We start from the raw sequence: 25,894 nt of genomic DNA, 5'->3' as shown, positions 1-25,894 counted from the left end.
TTTTGATATAAAATTGAGTTTGTTTTTTCTTAATTTTTTTTAGAGTTGAATTATAACAATTTAAAATGGATTTTGTAACACGTGAGGAATCATGTAAAGATTTTTTTGAGATATGCATAACCTAATCCTTTTATAATCAATATTCTTAATTTCATTGTTTCTCTCATCTTAAAAACATCAAGATAATTAAGAAGAAAGAAACATACCACGCTTGATAAGTGTTATGGTCTTAAATTCAATGAATGCGTATTCCTGACCAATGGAAAATATTGTTGGGACAATATCTTATCAGTGTAGAAATTTATGTGTGTGTTGAATCTCTCTATAAATGATATCATGGTTCAGGTCTGGTGATCGGGCTCAGATGAGTACGTCTTACTATGATAGACCTTTTAGAGTAATACTAAAAACAAATCCATGAGAGTTTGACTCAAAGCGCACAATATCTTACCAGTGTGAATCTATGTGTGTTGAAACTCCCTACAAATATTCCCTATTATCTTGCTAAAACTGTTGAGAATGTTATATCATTAATAGAAAGATTCTTAGAACTTCTTGAAGTTGATGCATCCTTAGAGGTCAATCTTCCAACAGAATATGCAGGGTGATTGGGTTTTGGAAGGGTCATTGTGTCACTTCCTAGCATTAGAACAACCGCGGACATGGTTGGCCTATCTGCTGCATCTTGTTGAACACAAAGCAAACCAACGTGTATGCACTTGACAACCTCACTGGCTATGAAGGATTTTATCAATGCTTGATCCATTAATTCCAAACATCTTCCTGCACACCATATGTTCCAAGCCTGCATGGAATTGTGATTTCTTAACGATGTATGTACTAGTTAGTATGGTTCAATAATTCCTGGATCAATACAAGGGAAAACTCACATATAAAAGAAGACTTTGACCATGTTCTGATCGATGGAATCCACTGTTCTTTCTTCCANAAATGATTTCTAGGACAATAACTCCAAAGCTGAAAACATCAGATTTCACGGAAAACAATCCTTCCATAGCATACTCTGGAGCCATGTATCCACTGCAGGGAAGCAATACAACTTTATTATTCCTCTTATACATTGAATGATTAATACATTACAAAAATCTCATTTTTGAAATGGTTAAGTGGTTAATACTGCATCAGAAAAATCCTATTACTTAAAGCGGTGCTAGGTATCAGTAGAACTCACTAGGTGCCCACTACTCGTTTTGTATTTGCTTGGTTCTGTCCTATTTCAAANGCCCTGGCNAATCCAAAATCNGATATCTTGGGATTCATNTCNTAGTCTAATAGAACATTGCTNGCTTTGAGATCTCTGTGAATTACTTTGAGTCGAGAGTCCTCATGNAGATATAAAATACCTTTTGCTATTCCATTGATAATGCTTAATCTTAGTTTCCAATCAAGTTGCCTTCTCTTCTCTTCATCTGACAGCATCAAGACACATAAGATATCTCAAAAAAGAAAGAGCAACAAAAAACTTAAGAGCTCAGCAAATACCAAATAGTAATTATTGGACAGAGCATGAAAGGAAAAACAACAGAATTATTTATTTCAACCCAGTTTCACATTATAAATAGAAATAAACTTTGCCCCGTAACTTTCTCTGGTATCAATTTTATGATGATGATCATCATCATGACTTCTTGCTCTTAGTCTAAAAATAGCACTAGATACAAAATCATACAGCAGATGTCTTATAAGCTAACAAATAATATAAACTGTGCTCAGTTCCACGTTAACAATTTAAAGCCAATAGCCCCCTTGTTGATTAATTTCCATAAGCCATGATTAAGTTGGAGCTCAGAAAACGCATTAAAAACTACAAAAACTCATGAAAAAAGCTATTCACTAAAACTATCTGTAAAACATACCACCAAAGAGGTGAGAGTCAAGGCTTGCATTACACATATACTCATATACAAGTATATTCTCATTTTCCTCTAAGCAGCATCCCAAAAGTCTCACGAGGTTACGATGTTGCAATTTAGCTATAAACATTACTTCATTCTTGAACTCCTGTGCGCCCTGACCAGAAAATTTCGAGAGCCTTTTCACTGCAATTTGTCTTCCATCTGGTAGAATTCCCTGATAAAAGTTGCAATAAATTAGAACATATAGAAAATGCGAAATGTAAAGAATCTATATTACAAATTCCAAATCACTAATACCTTGTAAACAGGGCCAAATCCACCTTCCCCTAATTTAGATTCTTCTGAAAAGTTATTAGTACTATGTAGAACTGCGATTAACGGGATTATAGGAAGGTCTCCATTCAATGTTTCCTTATCAAACATCATCTTACCTACAATGACAAGTTTTTGAATCCATATTTGAGGACCTGAAAGCAATCTTTTTTGAAAAATCAAGCAAGTGTTTACTTACTGCAGCAAATTACCTCTTCTGACTCTTTTCCTGTACCAGAAGCAGTAGACACCGAAGCATAATAGAGCTACAGACCCCAACACACTAAAGGAAATGATAAACTTTCTTGACTTACTAGAACCTCCATCGCCTGATACGGTATAAAAGATGAACAATTATATTTTTAATCTTTTACACATTATTCAGATTCACATTCTGCAAATAAAAAGAAAAAATAAATGTACATTATCATGGTGCTACTTCACAATTTAACTACAACATACATTCAACAGAGTCCAAATAAACAGGACAGGAATAAAAAGAATTCATATTACACTCCCAAATAATTTTAAAGGACATCAACGCACAAGCTATAAGAAATAATTCACGACACCTGTTTAACCACATACAAGTTCCATCAACGCACAAGCTATAAGATTTGGTACATCAAGTTTAATCTGTGCATTAACTTAAAGCAAAAACTATATATAAGAAATGCATCTGTTTGAGTTTCGAATTGCACATAATCTCTGTAATAAATCCACTCACATCCCAAGAATCTACCAAAAAACTATTATTTCTATTTATATACATAAAAAAGAATTAAAGCTATTGATAAATATATTCTAACGTTACTCTTTTTTAAACTCTTCGCTCATGGTACAGTTCCTCTTCTTTAAACATTTTCCCAAACACCTCAAAGGCACAAGGAATATAACACAATAAATTTACCTGCAACCCTGTAAAATAGTGGGATCATACAGTTGAAGACAAAATCTACAAGATATATCTATTACAATATACTAGCATCTTTTTATCTCCATTATTTTCAATATAGTTTTATCTTAAAAAGCAAAGAAAAAGTTCACTTAGATAAGGTTGCTTGCCCTCCTTGTTCCACATCTGCATTGAATTGAACCACTCTTTTCACCTCTCTCTATGTATATTAACATTATTTATCATTCTACCAGTGATATATACTGATCTAACTGATCTTATTCATAGTTATGATCCCTTGTACATTTGCACTACTACAAAATTTTAGACACTTATGCTCACGTTCCTTGATGCATTGATCATGTTATATTACAGCGCATGATCTATTATCAATACCAATGACAGATATAGAGATTTGAAATTACAAATAAATTTACTTTCACTTTTGTTTCTTACAATTTGAATCTCTTCATTTAGTCTTTTAAATATTCTCTATGGTAAATTAAACATTTATATACTTTAAAAACAAACTAATTCAGTTTTTTTTATCATTTTTTATTATTATTTAAAACTTCCAAGATGCATTTTTCTCTCTCAAAATCTAGATGAAATGAGATAATTGAACTGTTTTAAATATATGCTAAACATTGCAACAACCAATTTGTATAGTATAAATTAGAATAATATGTTGAGTGAGAGTATTAAGAGTTCTTCAAAATAAACCCTAACCTGAAGTCTGGTAGAACTTCTCATCATCCATCCTGATGCCACAACTTGGACCAAAAACTGCCCACTGTGCATGTGTTGAACAACACTGTGGAAATATGTCTAACAATGCATGCAAACACTCACTACATTCATCACTTTTAATATCTCTATCACACTGCACCCAACCATATCTTTTCTCATTGTCAACCCAGTCAAACTCATCCACTGCCCAAAACTTCTTCGTCTCTACGGTTGCTTTCCAAATCAAACTCTGCACACAATCCTCAGCTTTCCTAGATTCTGATGAATGCTGTATTTGGATGCAGAAATTTCATTTTAAAGTGAATTAACATATCACAACCTCAAAATGTTAAATATAAAGGATTTTTAAAAATTTCTTGATTTTAGAATAATTTTTAAAAGTTATATTAACAAACTTTTGATTGATTGGCTGTGTAATTTTTCTTTTACATTAATACAACCTAACTGTTAAACAGAAATTAAAATATTCTATCTAATAAAGGATTTAAAACACGAAGAAATATGAATTTCATCATCTAATATATTAAAATTCTAAAATTTCAATTGGAATTAAAAATAATATTTTACCAACATGTCATTTGTGGGATTGAAACTATACTTATACTTAAATCTCTTATTCAAAGTTTTACCTTTGACTTTTGCATATAAAAACATAATTAAACTGGAGAAAAAAAAAACTTCTAAAAAAGTGATTAATCAGACTTAACCTAAATGATCATATTTAAAAAAATAAATCCATCTATCTTAAGCTATATTAATTTTCATATTCCTTACTGAAACATTACCTTGATTATTCTGGGTCCTGTAATATTCCATGTTGGGGTTAAACTAACACTGCCATTGAAACTTTGGTTTGAGTAACGGATGATGCATATATCATACCATATGATAGCTCTTACAGCGTTGGGACACCTCCGAGAGAGTTCACTGGCAGCAGTGGTGATGCAGAACTGGCAAAAATACCCTGTGATGTCGTATCTGCAGCTGTACAATCCATAAACAGCATCATCATTGTTGTTGTTGTTGCTATTTACAGTGGTGAAGTTGTATCCATTGCTTTTGAATGAGTCTGTGGTTAGCCATGAGAGAAGGGTTTCAACGTTGTCTTTGTATGAGGAACTAAGAGTTGAGTTCTCACAAAAATTGTACATGTAAATCGGTGGTTGAGCACTTGCGGTGGTGAAAAGGAGAAACATGAAACTAAGACTAATCCCAGTAGGGATAATGAATATTTCTGTTTTGATCCTCATGAAGTTTTGGTGCTGTATTAGAGAAGTGTAAGAAAGAAAGGAGAAGATGCTAAGTTGAGTTTATCATTAATACACACATCAAATAGTTGTATACACTGTGATATATAAAGGAAAAGAGCAAGAACTGATATATAGCAGAAAAACTGTTATATATATCTGTTATACTAGTTTACAAGGCTGATAAAGTGAAGTGGATTATGGTGAGACGACAGTGGTAGGATTAATTTACAAGTCCGTTTGCTAATGACATAAGTTGATTAATATTATTATTATTTTATTTGAATACGTTGTTAATCTTTTGATGTGATAAGGTTGTTTTTCAACAAGTAGAGATATTAAAAATATAACACTGAAGAGTTTGGGGATTGTATGTACAATTGATATTTTTAACTTTTGGAACAAACATTTGTATAATGATACACGTTTTAGTATTTTTCAAACGATTCGTAAGAATTAGTGTAATTTATAGTTGAAGTCAGTGCAGTGGTATTAAGAGAATCAACTTTGTATTATTGTATGAAAACAAGACCTGTCAAGTTTGAATTAGCGTAATTATATTAATTAACTTATCCGACACGCGACCAACGGTTTGATTATTGAATGGAACATTTTTCATGTGATGATTACGTTTTCCTAATGAGAGTGTTTGAATTGAATGCTGTGTTGGATTGTAGCTTAAAAGGATGAGAAAGTATTCGGTGTTTACATTAAAAAATTGTCACTAGTCAAGAAAACATCACCAACACACATTTTTCTAACCACTGATCAAGAAAAAATATTTAAAAAATTATTTTTTTCTTCCATTTTCTTCCTCTGCCGTATACCTTTCTTCCCCTGTTTCACTTTCTTGTTCCTTCACCCGCATATCTTTCTTCCGTACTCTTTACTGTTAGAAAATGCAAAGTTCAAGTTTTCTATGGAGAATAAAAATCCAAATGGTGTATTTTAGAGGCTGAAAATGTGGGAGGTTTTGAAGTATAGTTCGAGATGCTAATAGTGATGAGGATGAAATAGTTAGAGTAGATAACAGTGATGAGGAGCACGAAGACAACCCTGTTGTGTTTGATGGCTTTGTTGATGTGGATGTAGCAGTAGTTAATATTTCGTTAGGTTAAAAAAATGAAAAGGAAAAGCGAAAGGGAAAGGAGAAAATTATGGATACTAAATATGGAACACCATGACATGTTCAAGGTGATGGATGAAGGCAATGAAATTGAAGTTGAAGACATTGATTTGTCATATGGGTATGTGAAACTGAATACTCTGATATTGAAGATTTTGAAAGTAAAGCACAATCATGGAAGGTCTTTCCACAACAAAAAGAATGTGAGGTTGCAAAGAAGTTAAGATCTTCCAAAAAGGTAAAGTTAAGTTAGACAAGGGCATGAAGGGAAAGAAAGTTATGGTCTTACTCTGCATAATTGCAACGGGTTAATGTTGGCAAAAGTTTTAAGTTGCAATTAGGAATTTCAGCTGGAATTTTGTTACCTTGGTCTGGCAGCTATTACATGTTCCTTGAAGAACACAAAATGGCATGTAGACCAATCATTGGTTTGAGGGAACTTTAAATGCTTTTTGCAAGAGATCCCAATACTTAATATCTTGTTCATGATTTTGCTCTAGTGGAGCAAGAACCTAATGAAACTTTAGACTGCTTCTTAGACTTACTTCTTAATGACATTGATGATGCCATCAAACAAATGGTATTCCTAACTGACAAACAAAAGGTAATTAAGGACATGTTATTCATGTATCTTTGTGTTATTAATGTTACGGTTTTAAATAGGAAGAATACATACTTCTCAGTAACCCAAAATATTCCCTATTACCTTACTAAATCAGTTGAGACTGTTACATCATTAATAGAAAGATTCTTGGAACTTCTTGAAGTTGATGCTTCTTTACAGGTCAATTTTCCAACAGAAAATGCAGGGTGGTTGGGTTTTGGAAGGGCCATTGTGTCACTTCCTAGCATTAGAACAACTGTAGACATGGTTGGTCTATCTCCTGCATCTTGTTGAACACACAGCAAACCAATGTGTAAGCACTTGACAACTTCACTTGTTCTGAATGATTTTATCAGTGTTGGATCCATCAATTCCAAACATTTTCCTGCACACCATATGCTCCAAGCCTGCACGTAATTGTGATTTGTAAATGTTCTTAAGCTCTATGGTTCAATGACTCCTTGAACAATAGGAGAGAAAACTCACATATAAAAGAAGACTTTGACCATGTTCTGATAGATGAAATCCACTGTTCTTTCTTCCAGAAATGATTTCTAGGACAATAACTCCAAAGCTGAAAACATCCGATTTCACAGAAAACAATCCTTCCATAGCATATTCGGGAGCCATGTATCCACTGCAGGGAAGCAATAGAACTTTGTTATTCCTCTTATACATTGAATAGTTAGTACATAACAAAATTTCATTTTTCAAATTGTTAAAACTGGATTAGTAGAACTCACTAGGTGCCCACAACTCGTTTTGTCTTTGCTTGGTTCTGTCCTATTTCAAAGGCTCTGGCCAATCCAAAATCTGATATCTTGGGATTCATCTCATGGTCTAATAGAACATTGCTAGCTTTGAGATCTCTGTGAATTACTTTGAGTCGAGAGTCCTCATGCAGATATAAAATACCTTTTGCTATTCCATTGATAATACTTAATCTTAGTTTCCAATCAAGTTGCCTTCTCTTCTCTTCATCTGACAGTATCAAAACAAAGAAGATATATCAAAAAGAAAAAAGAAACAGCAGCATTCAAAGATAAAAAAACACAAGGAATCAGCCAATATCAAGTATTAATTATTAGACATGGCATGGAAAGAAAGACAATACAGAATTAGTATTTGTTTCAACCACTTTCAGAAGGTTGCATATTTCCCTTAAGGATATCTTATAATTTTTCATTACATGAAGATAACCTGAATTTACTTTCACAATGAGAATATAAATGAACTTAGCCCACAACTTTCTCCGGTATTATAATTATTATTATTCTGATCTTGAGTTCTTGCTCTTATCCTTAAAAAGAAACTACATACCAAAATCCTACAGCATATGTCATATAAGCTAATAAATTGTATTCAGTTTGACATCAATACTTTAAAGCTAATAGCACCTCTACTTGGTTTCCATAGGACATGATTGATGTGGAGCTAAGAAAAAGAACTAAAAACTACAAACGCTCATGAAAAACGTTATGGAAAACATACCACCAAAGAGGTGAAAGTCGAGNCTTGCATTACACATATACTCATATACAAGTATCTTCTCATTTTCNTCCAAACAGCACCCCAAAAGTCTCACAAGGTTACGATGTTGCAATTTAGCTATAAACGTTACTTCATTCTTGAACTCCTGTGAGCCCTGACCAGAAAATTGTGAGAGCCTTTTCACTGCTATTTCTCTTCCATCTGGTAGAATTCCCTGATAAAAGCTTGCAATAAATTAGAACAAATAGAAAGATGCCAAATGTAAAGAATCTATATTACAAATTCCAAATCATTAATACCTTATAAACAGGGCCAAATCCACCTTCTCCTAATTTAGATGCTTCTGAAAAGTTATTAGTACCATGTAGAACTGCGATTAATGGAATAGAAGGCAGATCTCCATTCAAATTTTCCTCATCAAACATAACCTTATCTACAATGACAAGTTTTGAGTTCATATTTGAGTATGTGAGAGCAACCTATTTTAAAATACCAAGCAAGTGTTATTGCAGCAAATTACCTTTTCTGACTCTTTTCCTGTACCAGAAGCAGTAGACACCGAAACATAGTACAGAAACAGACCCCAACACACTAAAGGAAATTATCAACTTTCTTGACTTACTACCTCCATTGGCTACAACAGTATAAAACATGAACAATCACAAAATCGAACAACTTTTGAATTGCAGGTTGTCAATAATACTAAACTGAATTAGTTTTCATATAAGCTTGTCTCCTTTTAGAGATAGGAAGCTCTGGAAAAATGCATTCCAGAACATAATAACAAATGTGTATATATCTCAAAGAAAAACCTGAGAATATAAATGCTATTTTTTTCCTTCAATGCTTTAAAGAATCGTTTTATAATTATATGTAGCCTCCATATATATCATGGAAAACTCTAAATGTGAAGAAGTTTCAGTCATATTTTTTTTAAAAGGTAATTTTGATCTTGTATAAATTACTTTTAGCTCATAAAACAATAATTTATTTATAAAAATAATTCCAAATAAACTCTAACCTGAACTCTGGTAGAATTTTTGATCATCCATCCTCATGCCACAGCTTGGACCAAAAACTGCCCACTGTACATTTGTGGAACAACACTGAGGAAATATCTCTAACAGTGAATGCAAGCACTCATCACACTGATCATTTTGAATACCTCTGTCACACTGCACCCAACCATATCTTTTCTCATTGTCAACCCAATCAAACTCATCCACTGCCCAAAATGTTTTCATCTCTACAGTTGCTTTTCTAATCAAACTCTCCACGGAATCCTCAGCTTTCTTAATTTCTGATGAGTCCTGTGTTTGCCTCAAAATTTAAGATAGAAATTTGATTTTTTAGTGAACTAAAATATAACACATAAAAATTATTGGTTTGGATGTTAAATATAAAGAATATGCAAAAGACTTGAAAATAAAAGATTCAGTACGAAATAGTTTTATTGTCATTGAATCACAAACTGGTATAATTAGTTTGTTAATTTTTAGTATAATTTTCTTAAAAATAGTAGTGGATCACATTGTAAAACAAATTTATAATAACAACATTTTTTGTAATGGTGAGAATTTTACTGGAGAATATTTTTAAAAACAAAAATAAAGAAATCCGAAATAAAAATGAAATAACTATAAAACATATCAAATCACATAAGCATAAGTAATTGACAAACATTACAAGAAAATATTCAATCATTGATAAAATTTTACTTGTAAAACACTCTATTAATACAACAAAATTTATCAATGAATTTTATTAACAAATTTAAAATATTTATAATGGACCCATCAGTGATAGATTTTTCAATAATATTTGTCAATAAATTGGACTTTTTGTTAATGACAAAATATTCACCAGCCTCTATTAATAGAACAAAATTTATCAACGAATTATATTAACAAATTTAAAATTTTTATAATGAACTCATCAGTGAAGGATCTTTCAATAATATTTGTCACTAATAAGACTTTTTGTTATTCACAAAATATTCATCGATAATGAATTATTTGATAACAACAAATGGTGGTAATATAAGAATTTTTTTTATTGAGAAATTATTACCGATAATAATAAATTCATTGACAACCTCAAATTTATTAACAAAATTTTTTTTAACAAATTTGATTGACGGTAACTTACGATTATAATTTTGACGACATTATCCATGAGTAATTATAATTTATATTACTGAAAAATATTTTTATTAATAACTTATTGAAAGATATTATCAATGGCACTTACCTATAGGGATATGTGGAGGAAGAGGAATAAAAGGAAAGGAAGTGAATGAAGAAAAAGAAAAAATAAAAAAGAAAGAAAAAGAAGAAAAAAGAAATATTTATTGACAAATATTTAAAGAAAGATAATTTCCAATGAATTTTGATAGTTAATAATTGTAACAAATAATTATTAGTAATTATTGATAAATTTCTCTGTTTTTTGATAAAATTTATCAATAAATATTTTACTAACAAATTTTTAATCATTGGTAAGTCATCAATAATTTTTATTTATTGATAAATTTTAGTGATTATCAACTAGTTTTATCGGTTGATAAATCCATCTTTATTGTAATGAATGTGTTGGTAAATACAGTTTAAAAAGGTTTTATATTGTTATTCAATAATAAACAATATAAAGTAAACTTTGCTTATTTTAGAACAATTTCTAACAGTTCATAGAATAATTTTTCATTTCTGAGATTGAAATTATACTTAAATCTCTTTTGAAAGCTTTAACATTGAATTTTGCTGATAAAAACATACAGTTAAAAAAGGTAACGAAACTTCAGAAAGTAAGTGATTAACCAGACTTCTTAACCTCAAAAGCCCTTGCATACTTCACAATGATGTCGTGTTAAAAAAAAAAAACATCTACCTTAAGCTATCAGAGTTTTCATATTCATAATGAAATAATACCTTGATTTTTGTGGTTCCGGTAGTATTCCATATTGGAGATAAAATAACTTTGCCAAGGAAACTTTGGTTTGAGTAACGGATGATGCATATATCATACCATATGATAGCTCTTACACTGTTGGAACACCTTCGAGAGAGTTCATTGGCAGCAGTGGTGATGCAGAACTGGCAAAAGTACCCTGTCATGTCGTATCTGCAGCTGTACGATCCATAAACAGCATCATCAGTGTTGAGGTTGTTGCTATTCACGGTTGTGTAGTTGTATCCATCGCCTTTGTATGAGTCTGTGGATAGCCATGAGAGAAGGGTGTCAACGTTGGCTTTGTATGAAGGGCTAACACCGCTTGAGTTGTCACAAAAACTGTTCATGTAAAGTGGTGCTTGAGCACTTGTTGTGATGAGAAGGAGGAACATGAAGATAACACTAACCCTAACAAGGGTCATCAACATTTCTGTTGAGTGAAATTCTGGTGCTACATCAGAGAAGCATTTTCATGGACACGGTTCAGAAAGTGAAGTCGATTATGGTGAGACATAGGATTAATTTACATGTCAATTTGCGTGTGACATAAGTTGCTTATCGTTATTTTCTTATTATTTCTATTATTTGATGTGGATATGTTGTTGATCTTCTGATAGGATAACTTTGTTTTTGTCCTCTGATCTTGAAAAAACTTGTTTTAATTTTAGCTTTTATATGTGTAGTTGTAAATTTTTATTTATATGTTGATTATTTCTATTGTATATTCTTGCCATGACGTACATGTTACATGTTTTTTTTTCTTTCAAAAAATAAGAATTAGAACATTTTTTTTCGAATTAAAAAAATTGAAAATATAGGTTTAAATGTAAAAGATAAAAAATTTAAAATCGATCAAATCTAATGAAATTAAAAGATATTTAAAATATATAACTCTTCTACTCCTAAAATTTTTTCGGATTTATGTTATGTTATTATAGGCCGAAAGCCAGCCATGACTGCACACTGAGTTGAGTAAACTGAGCAATCAGATTGCAGAAACAAATTTCGTAATCAATGGAGCACGACAGCAATTAAACAGAGTTAAAATGTAATCAACTCGATAACAACTATTGATAAATGGTTAGTGTGGTATTAATGACCATTAAAAGATAAATTAATATATCTGATTCTGTTAAGTTTTATAAATAGAGATTTAATTTCGAGGTAATGGACACTTTTTGATAATTAAATTACTTTAAAGTTCTAGAGAAAAATAAATTCTACTTGAGCGTCCGAATATCGGTCATCCAAAACAATGAGAGGAGCATACATTCGTCCAAATAGGAGAGTTAAACTGGAGTCATCCTTGTTCCAATCTAGCAAAAACATGTTAGCTTTTACAATAACTATTTCACGTGTTAATATTTTTTTTAACCGATTAAAAAGGATTACTGTAATTTATAATTGAAGTCAGTGTAATGCTATTAAAATAATCAATTTTTTTAATAAATTTTTAAAAAATACAGGTCGTACTATGCAAAGTCCTTTCAAGTTTGAATTAGGCTAATTAAACTAATAACTTCTCCGACACGCGAGCAACTGTTTGATTGAATGAACATTCTTATGTGGTGAGTACATTTTTCTAATGAACGTGTTTGAATTGAACATACATAAATGGGTGTTGGGTGTTTGACTTTAATAAAAAATTGTCACTCGTCAAGAACAACATCACCAACGTGCATTTTCTAAGCACCGATCAGATAATTCAAATTCGGGTGTTAATTTCTAATTTGACTTTGTTGTACTTTTTGTATTTCTAATGTTATAATCGTTGATTCCGGCATCTTTGCCACTTAATTTTTTTTCGTGTAAATTACATAAATTACCAAATTTTGTGTTTGGCTTTTCATAAATGTTGTCGTCTATATTTGTCCTTAATAAATATTTTCTATTTTTCATTTGGTGCCTAATTAACTTTCACTGCGTTTGTCATTATAAAGTGACTAACTCTCCTCGTCAACTCATTAGTTAATATGGTGATTTGTGTTGTAAATATTAATGAACACACGAACAAAATGAATTTCTTGAGACAATTTATATTCACTACGGATTTGGACTTATCCATAATTTCTTACGTAAGTCTTCAAAGATACATACGAACTTCATGGATTTTTTTAGGATCTCAGAAAGTAAAATAAACTTTTAAGGAATAATAACCTGTGATATAAGAGAAAAAGAAAAAGAGTGAGCAAATGATGAGAATTAATGGTGTAACAAGGTATAAAACCAAAACATAATGTGTGTTAGTAGATTATCAATCACAATACATTCTTTTACAACTCTTTTTGTTATCCTTATGTTGTGCTGGTTAAGTCACGTATGTGCTTGATATTCAAGTGCTATAGAGATATATTGTCAAGATCTCGTAAAAGCAACTTCACTTTGAAATACTTAAAAAACACTAGAAGGAGATAAATAATGTCAATGGAAAAATTTTCTACAACCTTCCTGATATAACACTTTCATCGAGTATGAGATATTTTAATTAGATGTTAAACGTTCGACTTTGTAAATGATTTTAAACAATAAATTCTTTTCTCGTGCTATTCAGAATATCCACTACTAAAAACTTCCTCTTAATGAACAATCTTTTAGTGTGAGAATCTCTTTTGATAAAAACTAAAATACAACTATAAGTTTTATAGGAGAAGCATTGAAATAGAGGTAAATAATAAATGTAGAAGATAATGTATACAATATTGGTTTGTTAGGTGAACATTTTCTTCTTTCTAGAAGATAATGTATCAACATTTGACGTAATTAATGAACCTAGTATGATTGATTTTGTTGATGGGTTTTGTGTTTGATATTTTATACCCTAGACCTCGTTTGTTAGAAGGATACCTACGTTCTTTTAATAGACGATCTAGCCAAGTGTTCTACCCATATATAATTTTGACTATATTCAACAAAGGTAATTCAAGATATGTGTTGGTTTTTAAAATGAGAGCAGCAAGAAAAATAGCATCAAAGATTGAAACAGGAAGAGTATATAAATTCATTGAAAGATGATGGGGAACTTTTGTATTATTCAAATGTGAATTCCATTCAATAATACTTGCCTTGCGTACATTTATAATACTTTCCCTAACAAATAAACTGACTTAAACTGATTTAGATAAAACAATATTACTTTCTCCTAAAGTTTAGTAATAGAAAAGACTTATTCAATCAAAAAATAATAAAGATAAATTAAATAAAATATTCCTAAAGCATCTTTCTAACCATATGTTACCAATCTATATGTGTGATGAATGTTATGGTTTTATATAGAATGAATACATATTCCTCAATAACAAAAAAACATTTCCCATTATCTTGCTAAAACGGTTGAGACTGTTACATCATTAATAGAAAGATTTTTGGAACTTCTTGAAGTTGATGCTTCTTTATAGGTCAATTTTCCTACAGAAAATGCAGGGTGGTTAGGTTTTGGAAGGGCCATTGTATCACTTCCTAGCATTAGAACAACTGTAGACATGGTTGGTCTATCTCCTGCATCTTGTTGAACACAGAGCAAACCAATGTGTAAGCACTTGACAACTTCACTTGCTCTGAAGGATTTTATCAGTGTTGGATCCATCAATTCCAAACATTTTCCTGCACACCATATGCTCCAAGCCTGCACGTAATTGTGATTTATGAATGTTCTTAAGCTATATGGTTTAATGACTTCTTGAACAGTAGGAGAGAAAACTCACATATAAAAGAAGACTTTGACCATGTTCTGATAGATGGAATCCACTGTTCTTTTTTCCAGAAATGATTTCTAAGACAATAACTCCAAAGCTGAAAACATCCGATTTCACAGAAAATAATCCTTCCATAGCATATTCTGGAGCCATGTATCCACTGCACGGAACCAATACAACTTGTTATTCCTCTTATACATTGAATGATTAGTACATAACAAAAACTTCATTCTTCAAATGGTTAAATGGTTAAAACTGGATCAGTAGAACTCACTAGGTGCCCATAACTCGTTTCGTCTTTGCTTGGTTCTGTCCTATTTCAAAGGCCCTGGCCAATCCAAAATCAGATATCTTGGGATTCATGTCATAGTCTAATAGAACATTGCTNGCTTTGAGATCTCTGTGAATTACTTTGAGTCGAGAGTCCTCATGAAGATATAAAATACCTTTTGCTATTCCATTGATAATGCTTAATCTTAGTTTCCAATCAAGTTGCCTTCTCTTCTCTTCATCTGACAGCATCAAAACAAAGAAGATATCTCAAAAAGAAAAAAAGAAACAGCAGCATTCAAAAATAAAAAAACACAAGGAATCACCCAATAAATTGTATTCAGTTTGACATCAATACTTTAAAGCTAATAGCACCTCTACTTGGTTTCCGTAGGACATGTAATGTGGAGATAAGAAAAGGAACTAAAAACTACAAAAACTCGTGAACACAAAGCAAACCAACGTGTATGCACTTCACAACCTCACTGGCTATGAAGGATTTTATCAATGCTTGATCCATCAATTCCAAACATCTTCCTGCACACCATATGTTCCAAGCCTGCATGGAATTGTGATTTCTTAACGATGTATGTACTAGTTAGTATGGTTCAATAATTCCTGGATCAATACGAGGGAAAACTCACATATAAAAGAAGACTTTGACCATGTTCTGATCGATGGAATCCACTGTTCTTTCTTCCAGAAATGATTTCTAGGACAATAACTCCAAAGCTGAAAACATCAGATTTCACGGAAAATAATCCTTCCATAGCATACTCTGGAGCCATGTATCCACTGCAGGGAAGCAATACAACTTTATTATTCCTCTTATACATTGAATGATTAATACATTACAAAAATCTCATTTTTCAAATGGTTAAGTGGTTAATACTGCATCAAAAAAATCCTATTACTTAAAGCGGTGCTAGGTATCAGTAGAACTCACTAGGTGCCCACTACTCGTTTTGTATTTGCTTGGTTCTGTCCTATTTCAAATGCCCTGGCTAATCCAAAATCTGATATCTTGGGATTCATGTCATAGTCTAATAGAACATTGCTTGCTTTGAGATCTCTGTGAATTACTTTGAGTCGAGAGTCCTCATGAAGATATAAAATACCTTTTGCTATTCCATTGATAATGCTTAATCTTAGTTTCCAATCAAGTTGCCTTCTCTTCTCTTCATCTGACAGCATCAAAACAAGGAAGATATCTCAAAAAGAAAAAAGAAAGAGCAGCATGCGAAGAAAAAACAAAACACTTACGGACTCAACCATTTTCAAGAGGTTGCTTATTCTCCTTAAGGATATCTTATGATTTTTAATTATATCAAGATAACCTGAATTCAATTTCACATAACGAATAGAAATGAACTTAGCCCCACAACATACCACCAAAGAGGTGAAAATCGAGGCTTGCATTACACATATACTCATATACAAGTATCTTCTCATTTTCCTCCAAACAGCACCCCAAAAGTCTCACAAGGTTACGATGTTGCAATTTAGCTATAAACATCACTTCATTCTTGAACTCTTCTGAACCCTGACCAGAAAATTGTGAGAGCCTTTTCACTGCGATTTGTCTTCCATCTGCTAAAATTCCCTGATAAAAGCTTGCAATAAATTAGAACATATAGAAAGATGCCAAAGTAAAGAATCTATATTACATATTCCAAATCATTAATACCTTGTAAACAGGGCCAAATCCACCTTCCCCTAATTTAGATGCTTCTGAAAAGTTATTAGTACAATGTAGAACTGCGGTTAATGGGATTGTAGGTAGATCTCCATTCAATGATTCCTCGTCAAACTGTACCATATCTATAATGACAACTTTTTGAGTTCAAATTAGAGTATGGCAAAACAATCTTTCCCAAAAACCCAGCAAGTGTTATTGCAGCAAATTACCTTTTCTGACTCTTTTCCTGTGCCAGAAGCAGTAGACACTTAAAGATAGTAGAGCTACAAACCCCAACACACTAAAGGAAATTATCAACTTTATTTGCTTGCTAATACCTCCGTTGCCTACAACAGGGTAAAACATGAAAACTTATAACATTAATCTTCTACACATTATTCAGATTCACATTATACAAACAGAAAGAAAAGACAAACGTACTCAAAGCTTAAATAAAGTGTTTATCGTTATAACAGTAACGAAATTAAATGATAAAGGTTTGCAGATTAATTAGGTATAGAAATTATAGAGAGGAAATATAAAGTCAATGTCACATGTTATGGATCAATATCACTTCCATTCTATACTAATGAGGCCCTTTCATAAAAGTCCTTTTTGGATAGTAATTTGTTAGTTAAGTTTTTGTTTTTCACATGTCAGCTTAAATCACAGGGAAAACAGAATCTAATTATTGTCGGAAAAATGTAACATCTTAAGGGTACCACCCAATGATACTTGTTCTTAGCATGGAGTAAAAGCTAAAGTAATGAGTTGCTTCTCAGTAAAAGATTTCCTAAAGTACGCTTATCTTGAATTTCATAAGAGAATATGTGCATAAGCAACTCTAAAAATTCATAAACTCCAATGGTGTGCTACTAGGCTACAAAGAAGAACACTTATAAATAGTCTTATCTACTCTACACTAAAATTCTATAGGATCTTGCGGGATTTATGATATAACCCACAAACACTTACACTCACCAAATAGTCACCACACATTAGATGGAATCTCAAACATCCTTTATTACCGTTTTTGCACCTGTATTTGATGGACAAAACTATCAAATGTGGGTTGTCAAAATAGAACCATATCTACTGTTGCTCAAATGAAAAGTCACAAAGAAAGGAGGCTTCGAAAATCCAAAGCCAAATCAATTTTGTTCACAGTTGTATCTCCAGTCATTTTTAACATAATAATGACATTGAAAACGACATATGAAATATGGAAGTTTTTGAGGGAAGAGTATGAAGGCAGTGAGAGAATCAAAGGAATGCAAGCTTTGAATTTGGTTCGTGAACTTGAGATGTGGAGGATGAAAGATTCAGAGACAATCAAAGATTATGCGGACAAGCTTCTCGGCATTGCAAATAAAATACGTCTTCTTCGCACTGAGATTCCTAATTCTCGAATTGTTCAAAAAAAATACTTGTAACAATTCTAGAAAGATATAAAGCCACATTGATTTCCTTGGAGAACTCAAAAGATCTTTCTACTATTACCTTGGTAGAACTTTTGACTGCACTTCATGCTCCAGAACAGAGAAGACTCATGAGAAAAGAAGGTCATATTGAAGGGGCTTTGGCAACTAAATTGTTGAAAAAAAAGGGCAAGTCAGGAAGTTTCAACCATAAAAATGATAGCAAATTCTCTCATGTTTTTCCATCATGTCCTTTTTGTAAGAAAAACAGTCATCCACAAATGAAGTGTTGGTGGAGGCCAGATGTGAAATGCCATAAATGTGGACAATTAGGACATGTGGAGAAAATCTTCAAGTCATCAAAATCATAAGAGAATGTACAAGTTATTGTTGAAGAGGGTGAAAAAGAAGAACTTTTTGTTGTTTCTTGCTTTGCTAATGTTGGCTAATTGATAGTGGTTGCACGAACCACATGACTTATGATCAAGAATTATTTAAAGATCTTGATGCAACCTACAACACAAATGTCAGAATTGAAAACGGAGCAAAAGTAGTAGTGAAGGCAAAGGAACAATCGCAATCGAAAGTTGCAAAGGTTTGAAATTAATTTGATATTCTATACATTCCTGAAATTGACCAAAACTTGTTGAGTGTTGATCAACTATTCTAGAGAAAGACTATAAAATTCTACATGAAGATAAAACCTGCATGATTAAATATTCAGATAATAAAGAATTCTTTGTAATAGATAGTTTTTACTTTGTATAAATTACTTTTAGCCCATAAAAAAAATTATTTATTTATTTTTCTTTATGTTTATGTTATCAAAATCGGAATAAATCAAAGTATTTTGAACAAAAGAAGACAACACAAAAATCTAATTTGATATCAACTTATTTTAAATAGCATAAAGATAAAACCAAAGTTTCAAAACAGAGGACCCACATTATAAACTCTAACCTGAACTCGTGTAAAGCTTTTGATCATCCATCCTCAAGCTACAACTTGGACCAAAAACTGCCCAGTGTACATTTGTAGAACAACACTGTGGAAATTTGTCTAACAATGCATGCAAGCACTCACCACACTGATCATTTTTAATACCTCTGTCACACTGCACCCAACCATATCTTTTCTCATTGTCAACCCAATCAAACTCATCCTCTGCCCAATTTGTCTTCGTCTCTACCGTTGCCTTTCTAATCAAACCCTCCATACAATCCTCGGTTTTCTTAACTTCTGACGAGTCCTGTGTTTGAATCAAAATGTACGATACAATATTGAATTTTAAGTGAACTAAGAACATTCAAAAGACTAGAAAAACTTCAGTACAAAATAGTTTTACTGTCATGGAGTCACACACTAGTATAATTTGTTAATTTTTAGTATAACTTTCTTAAAAATAGTAGTGAATGACACTGTAAAACAAAATCATAATAAAAGCTTTTTTTTATTAGAGAATATTTAAAAAAAAAATAAAAAAATAAGGAAATCTCAAATAAAAATGAATTAACTATAATAACACATTAAATGTCATATGCATAGGTAAATGACAAAATGTTCAGGTAACAACAGTATAAAAGGTTTTTATATTGTTATTCGATCCTAAACCATATATAGTAAACTTTATTTATTTTAGAATATAGCTTTTAACATTTACTATAATAGTTTATGTTTATGCATCATCCGACTTCTTAACCTCAATAACCCTTGCATCCTTAAGCTATCTGAGTTTTCATGTTCCAAACTGAAACATTACCTTGATTTTTCTGGTTCCGGTAATATTCAGTATTGGGGATAAACTAACTTGGCCACTGAAACTTTGGTTTGTGTAACGGATGATGCATATGTCATACCATATGATAGCTCTTACAGCGTTGGGACACCTTCGAGTGAGTTCACTGGCAGCACTATTGATGCAGAACCGGCAAAAATACCCTGTGATGTCTGATCTGCAACTGTACAATCCATAAACAGCATCATCATTATTGTGGTTGTTGCTATTTACAGAGGTGTAGTTGTATCCGTTGCTTTTGAATGAGTCTGTGGTTACCCATGAGAGAAGGGTTTCAACGTTGTCTTTGTATGCGGAACTAAGAAGAGTTGAGTTCTCACAATAATTGTACATGTAAATCGGTGGCTGAGCACTTGCGGTGGTGAAAAGGAGAAACATGAAACTAAGACTAATCCCAATAGGAATCATGAATATTTCTGTTTTGATCTTCATGAAGTTTTGGTGCTGTATTAGAGAACCATTTTCATGGTGAGACAGTACTGGTAGGATTAATTTACAAGTCAATTTGCATGTGACATAAGTTGCTTATTATTATTTTTTTATTATTTCTATTATTTGATGCGGATATATTTTTGATCTTTTGATAGAATAAGTTTGTTTTTTTTCCCTCTAATTTTGAAAACTGTTTTAGTTTTAGTGCAATTTATTATTGAAGTCAGCGTAATGTTATTAAAATAACCAATTTCTTTAATAAATTTGTAAATAATACAAGTCGTTAATATTATATGCAACAAGACCTTTGTAAAGTTTGAATTAGCCTAATTAGACTAATTAACTTATCCGACACGCGAGCTACTGTTTGATTATTGAAGGGAGCATTCTTATGTTGGGAGAACATTTTTCTAATGAAAGTGTTTGAATTGAACATAGATATTCTATAAGAAAAAAAGGTATTGGGTGCTTTACTTTAAAAGAAAATTTGTCATCGTCAAGAACAACATCACCAACATGCATTTTCTTAACACGGATTAGTTCATTCAAATTCGCCTGTTGATTGTTGATTTTATTAAAGAGTAAACTCTAGAATAATACAAAAAACTTTGCATATAAATATTAAAGTGTTATACAAATTTTAAAATAATATAAAAAAAATGACAAAAATATTTATATTTCTAAATATTCGTGGATAAAATTTGTGATGAATAATTAGTACTTATGAGTATTTATTATTTTTGATAACGATATCATATTATTAATATTCATGAATATTTATTACTTAAAAAAATGAAAATAATTAATTTATATTTTATTAAATTAAATTTAATTAAAATTAATTTATATTTTATTAGGTTAAATTTAATTAAAATTAAATTTTAATTTATATTATATTTTATATATTTTTTAATATTATTTATATTTTATTTTAAAATTTTATAAAATATATATTTTAAATATTTACGAGTATAAGAATAGTAGTGGATTATAAAATATCCACAATTATTTTTAAATAGACATCTAGTAGATAATAAGACAAGTAATGAATGAATATTTTTTACTTGAAGTCAAATAGAAAGTAGATATTGTCCATGTCTAATTCGACTTATTATCATTCCTAGCTAATAAAAGAAGCTAAGAGAAAAAAAATCAAAATGTTCCGATTGTGCTGTCGTCAAACTCCACCTACATAATTTCTTCCGAATGTCCGGTCACACTTGTCGGCTCCTTGATAATGCTAATTCTTACCATTATTTAAGCATCATTTTAGTGGCAAAATCAACTCCTTCATAGCTTTTACTTTGTTTTATCCTCACATTTAGTGTGTTTTCTAGTTTTCTTGTGTTTATTTAGTATATGTTTGTTTTTACCTCTAATCTCTATGTTTGAGTGTGTGAAATAAAGGAATAGGAAGCAATTCTAGTGGAGGAAAACAAGCAAGAACTCAAGGGAACATGTTTTGGGAGAATAAAAGATCAATTTGAAGCAAATACCCATGTTAGACGCCTTTGGCATTGCACAAGAGCCTCAATTTTAGAATGCTGTCAAAATCGCCCGAGCTAGGCGCCAGAAATCCAAGCCGGGCGCCAGAGTTGCAGAGAAATCCAAGCTGGGCGCCAGAGTTGCAGATAGATTCCAGGCTAGGTGCCAGAGAATGGGGTTGGGCGCCAGAAAGTGGCGCTGGGCGCGAAAACTTGTTGTAACTCACTTCTGATGCAGTGAAAAGTCGCGCTGGGCGCCAAGAATCCGAGCTGGGCGCGAATTTTCGTTAATATGTCAAAATGGGTTATTTAAACATGGGTCTCGCGATTTTTGAGAGACTTCTCCTCCTACACTTCATTCTTCACCTAGAGAGATTGTGAGAGGCCCTTGGAGGCTATTTGGGGTGTTGGGAAGCTCTCCCACTCCTCCTTGGGTCTTCAAGCTTCTTCAATGGTGATTTTGCCCCTTTTGGGTTGAGGAAGAAGATTGGTCACAGATTGGAGATGGAGATGCGAAGGGGAGGCGCAAATGGAGCATGGAGCAGTTGCCAAGAACCTTGGGAAATGTTTTGCATCTTCTCTTTGGTTTCAATTTCTTCCCTATCTCTTCAATTTGTAGAACCCTAAGTTCTCCACCATGGAGGGCTTTTCCTATTTGTTGAGATTAGTTGTAAAACATGGAATTCTTATGTATATTGTGATGTTAATGATATATGCTTTTCCATTTCAATGTTAGTATTTGATTTCTATGCTTAATGCTTGTTGTGGCTTGATCACCCATGGCTTGAATTGTAGTTCTTGGTGTATTGAAAAATATAACTTAAACTTAGAACTGAAATTGAACACCTAATTGATGGAATTAAGTTGTTTGTAAATGCATGAGAATGAAGTGGATGAACTCTAGTCTTGACAAATTGTAAATACACTATGTTAAATTTCTTGCACACCAACTGTTTGATAAAATACCAAAAAGAGTTTGTTATGTTTTTGTGCACTTTGATGTCTAATTGAGTTATAAAAGGAAGAATTGTCATGTGTTGCACAAGTCCCTTGGGAGAGAACGATATTTATCACTTGCTACGCTGCGACCGGTGCACTTGCCGTTGGTTTTGCAGCCAACAAGTTTTTGGCACCGTTGTCGGGGACTTGTGTTCCAACACAAGGCAATTTGGGCATTTATGGCTCTTTTAGACTTTGTTGTTTGTTGTGTCTTTGAATGTTGTTTTGTCTGCAGTTGGCTTTAGTTTCTAAGACTTTCCATTGATTTAGTTTGTACTTAATGTATGTCTCGGGGTACGCCTTAGAGCTTGATGCAGTTGTTGAAATGCTTAGGGATAAGGTTTCAGTAGCGGAGCTAACTAAATCAAACCAGATGTGCAAATCACCAAGGATGGGGTTGTGTGTTTGGATTCACTGTTTTGGAACTTAAGGGAAGTTTTGATGGGCTTCTTACGCCAAGGGATTGGGTGAGGGTTTGTCATACTTAGGAATGCACAATAAGAGGGATCTGAGTGTTCTAACTTTAAAAAACAGGGAAAGTGGAATTATTTGCCAATTGTATGTCTGTTTTGTTTGTGTTTCTTTTATGCAGTTTGCCTTCAGATGTTTATACTTTCCACTGGTTTGGTTTGTGCTTAAAGCTTATTTCGGGGTATGCCTTAGAGCATGATCTAGTTGTTAGGATGCCCAGGGGGTTTCAGTAGCTGAATTAGCTAAATCAACCCAAATATTACTAGTCACCCGAGTGACAGACGACGTGATTGTGTATTTGGACCCCACTGTTCTGGTTCTTAATGCAAGTTTTGATACATGCTTATGCCAAGGGATTGGGTGAGGTGTGTCAAGCTTAGATAGGCGCAACAAGAGGGATCTGAGTGTTTTTACATTAGAGAACAGGGAAAGTGGTATTCATCACCCCAGGAGAGTACTAAGTGATCTTGCAACAAGAGGGATATGAGTGAGGGTATTTAGGAAATCCATTTCAATCATTCCGCATATTAGAATTGTTGTTTGGTTGGTGTGCTCATGTTATGCAAGCTTTGTTTCTTCTTTTCATTGTCTCTTTGTATGTGTTTTTCATTTTTTCTATTTCACTTCTCTATATGTTACTTTTGTTTTTATCTTTATGTTTTTCAATTTTCAATTCTCAAAACTTGGTTTCTATTAAAATTGGACTAACGTGTTTGTTCGAGTTTCTTGGTGTTCTTGCAAGCAAAAGGTATGAACGTTGATGAAGAAGAATACACAAGGAGTTGAGGAATTTGAGCAACAAGTTGGTCCACCCAAAAAGAGTTTTCTTTTTCTTTCCCTTTCTATTTTCTTTTTGTGTGTTTTGAGTGTTTGAAATAGGTTTGATATGTTATGTGTAGTAATTAGTTGTTTTAGTACTTGTGCTTTTGTTGTGGAGCTTGTGTGCNTTGGTGGTTTGTTGAGTATAGTACTCATCTGTGATGATTAGGAGTGCTTCACCCAGCCTTGATGTATGCTGGTGTGTTAGTGCATGCTTTAAGTTAGTTTGATGAGTTGAGGTATGTGTCTTGTGCTTTTATTGTCAAAAATTCTAAATCTTGAGTTGGAGAGTTGAAAAGCCTTGGAAGTGGACATTTGATTTGCCATTCTTGCACTCAATTTCACTCTAGATAGATTTGAACAAGTTTGTATAATGGAAACACATTGATCTGGGCTGAATTGAGTGTTTAAAAGTGTCAAAAATCAAAAGTCAAAGTTAAGTTGGACCAAATCTCAGTTCTGCATAATTCTGCAAAAAATCTGCGGAACTGGCACCCAACGCCACCTATATGGCGCCCAGCCCCATTTTTCGCTGGTTCCCATTTTAAGGCTCGTGCCCAGCGCGGCCTATATGGCGCCCAACGCCAATTTTTGCTGCATCCTAGTTTAATTTTCGCTCTCAGGCGCCTTTTACAGGGCACCTGGGCGTGGATTCTGCAGAAAAGTGGTTCTGAGACTGGCCCCCTCTCCACTCTTGTCTCTGCCCAACCATCCCACTTACTCACTCTCTTCCCAAATGAACACAAAGACTTCCCAGTTTTAGTGTTTTAGATTTCTTTTTGACTTGCTTAGTGGATAATTCTTTTGCAATTAGTCTGGTGATTTGAGTGAATCATATGCTATGCTTGAATTGAATACAAATCTCTTGTGTTTGCTCATTATACAGTTGAATTGTTTNGAATATCTGATTGAGATGATGTGGTTGAGCTTGTTGAACAGAAATTGTGGTTGCTTGTATCTGTTTAGATAGATGATTGGTTTTAATTGCGATCAATATTCTTGGCATGATGTTTATCAAACAATGGAACCCTGAGTAAACCTGTGAGATGTTGTGCCCCAGAGTTTATTGTCGAGTGCTATTACTTTGAAATCACAGTTGATTTTGCTTGAGTTTCTCTCTATTTGAATTATTTGCTTGCTGTTAAAAATGATCAAGGCCATCTTGTTCTTAACCTTCTTCTACATTTTTGAGCCTAAAAGCCAATGCAAAACCTTTGAACCTTGAAGAAAAACTTTCTCATCCCTGGAACCTTAAGCTTATTGAAAAATCCTTAACCTCCTTACCTTGAGTTGAGATGAGCATATATGTTAGGATGAGGAGAATGGTTTAAGTTTGGGGGAGTTTATGAAATAAGGGAGCATTGAGAAAATAATAATATGAGTCAAAAAGAAAGAAAAAGAAGAAAGAAGAAGAAAAGAAATAAAAATGCATTCAATGAACAAGAGTTGGGAAATGAGTTGAGAAGTGGTTTATCCAATTGTGAAGCAAAAAGAGAGACTAATGTTATATCATGAAGTAAATTGTTTTCTCTCTTAGCTCAAGGTGTTTTGTTGTCCAGAAAAACCAATTTTTCTTCTTAGCCCA

The 25,894-nt window shown here is 32.6% G+C and overlaps 2 protein-coding genes and 1 pseudogene across 4 annotated transcripts; all 3 read right to left on the bottom strand.

Annotated features, from left to right (window-relative positions):
* Nucleotides 1-255: 255 nt before the first annotated feature.
* LOC106754331 (cysteine-rich receptor-like protein kinase 25) lies at nucleotides 256-5,168 on the bottom strand. Its single transcript, XM_022777907.1, has 8 exons — nucleotides 4,620-5,168; nucleotides 3,814-4,102; nucleotides 2,402-2,518; nucleotides 2,175-2,308; nucleotides 1,878-2,091; nucleotides 1,193-1,430; nucleotides 891-1,041; nucleotides 256-805 (listed from the first exon to the last, which is right to left on the bottom strand). The coding sequence occupies exons 1-8, from the start codon at nucleotides 5,082-5,084 to the stop codon at nucleotides 497-499; spliced, it is 1,917 nt and encodes a 638-aa protein (XP_022633628.1). The 5' UTR covers nucleotides 5,085-5,168; the 3' UTR covers nucleotides 256-496.
* Nucleotides 5,169-6,828: 1,660 nt separating this feature from the next.
* Nucleotides 6,829-11,721, bottom strand: LOC106754329 (cysteine-rich receptor-like protein kinase 25). Of its 3 annotated transcripts, XM_014636338.2 has the most exons (8): nucleotides 11,230-11,721; nucleotides 9,324-9,612; nucleotides 8,823-8,936; nucleotides 8,602-8,735; nucleotides 8,303-8,516; nucleotides 7,555-7,792; nucleotides 7,298-7,448; nucleotides 6,829-7,218 (listed from the first exon to the last, which is right to left on the bottom strand). In XM_014636338.2, the coding sequence occupies exons 1-8, from the start codon at nucleotides 11,677-11,679 to the stop codon at nucleotides 6,910-6,912; spliced, it is 1,899 nt and encodes a 632-aa protein (XP_014491824.1). In that variant the 5' UTR covers nucleotides 11,680-11,721; the 3' UTR covers nucleotides 6,829-6,909. The 3 variants fall into 3 exon arrangements, with proteins under 3 accessions (XP_014491824.1, XP_022633629.1, XP_022633630.1); XM_022777908.1 differs by lacking the exon at nucleotides 8,823-8,936; XM_022777909.1 differs by lacking the exon at nucleotides 8,823-8,936 and having other exon boundaries at nucleotides 8,602-8,645.
* A 2,843-nt stretch (nucleotides 11,722-14,564) lies between these two features.
* Nucleotides 14,565-20,543, bottom strand: LOC106754316 (annotated as a pseudogene).
* Between the last annotated feature and the right edge of the window lie 5,351 nt (nucleotides 20,544-25,894).

The sequence above is a fragment of the Vigna radiata genome, unplaced genomic scaffold, assembly GCF_000741045.1.
Source record: "Vigna radiata var. radiata cultivar VC1973A unplaced genomic scaffold, Vradiata_ver6 scaffold_290, whole genome shotgun sequence".
NCBI lineage: Eukaryota > Viridiplantae > Streptophyta > Magnoliopsida > Fabales > Fabaceae > Vigna > Vigna radiata.
Note: the sequence above shows the minus strand (reverse complement) of the source record. Positions and strands in the feature narration are given on the sequence as shown.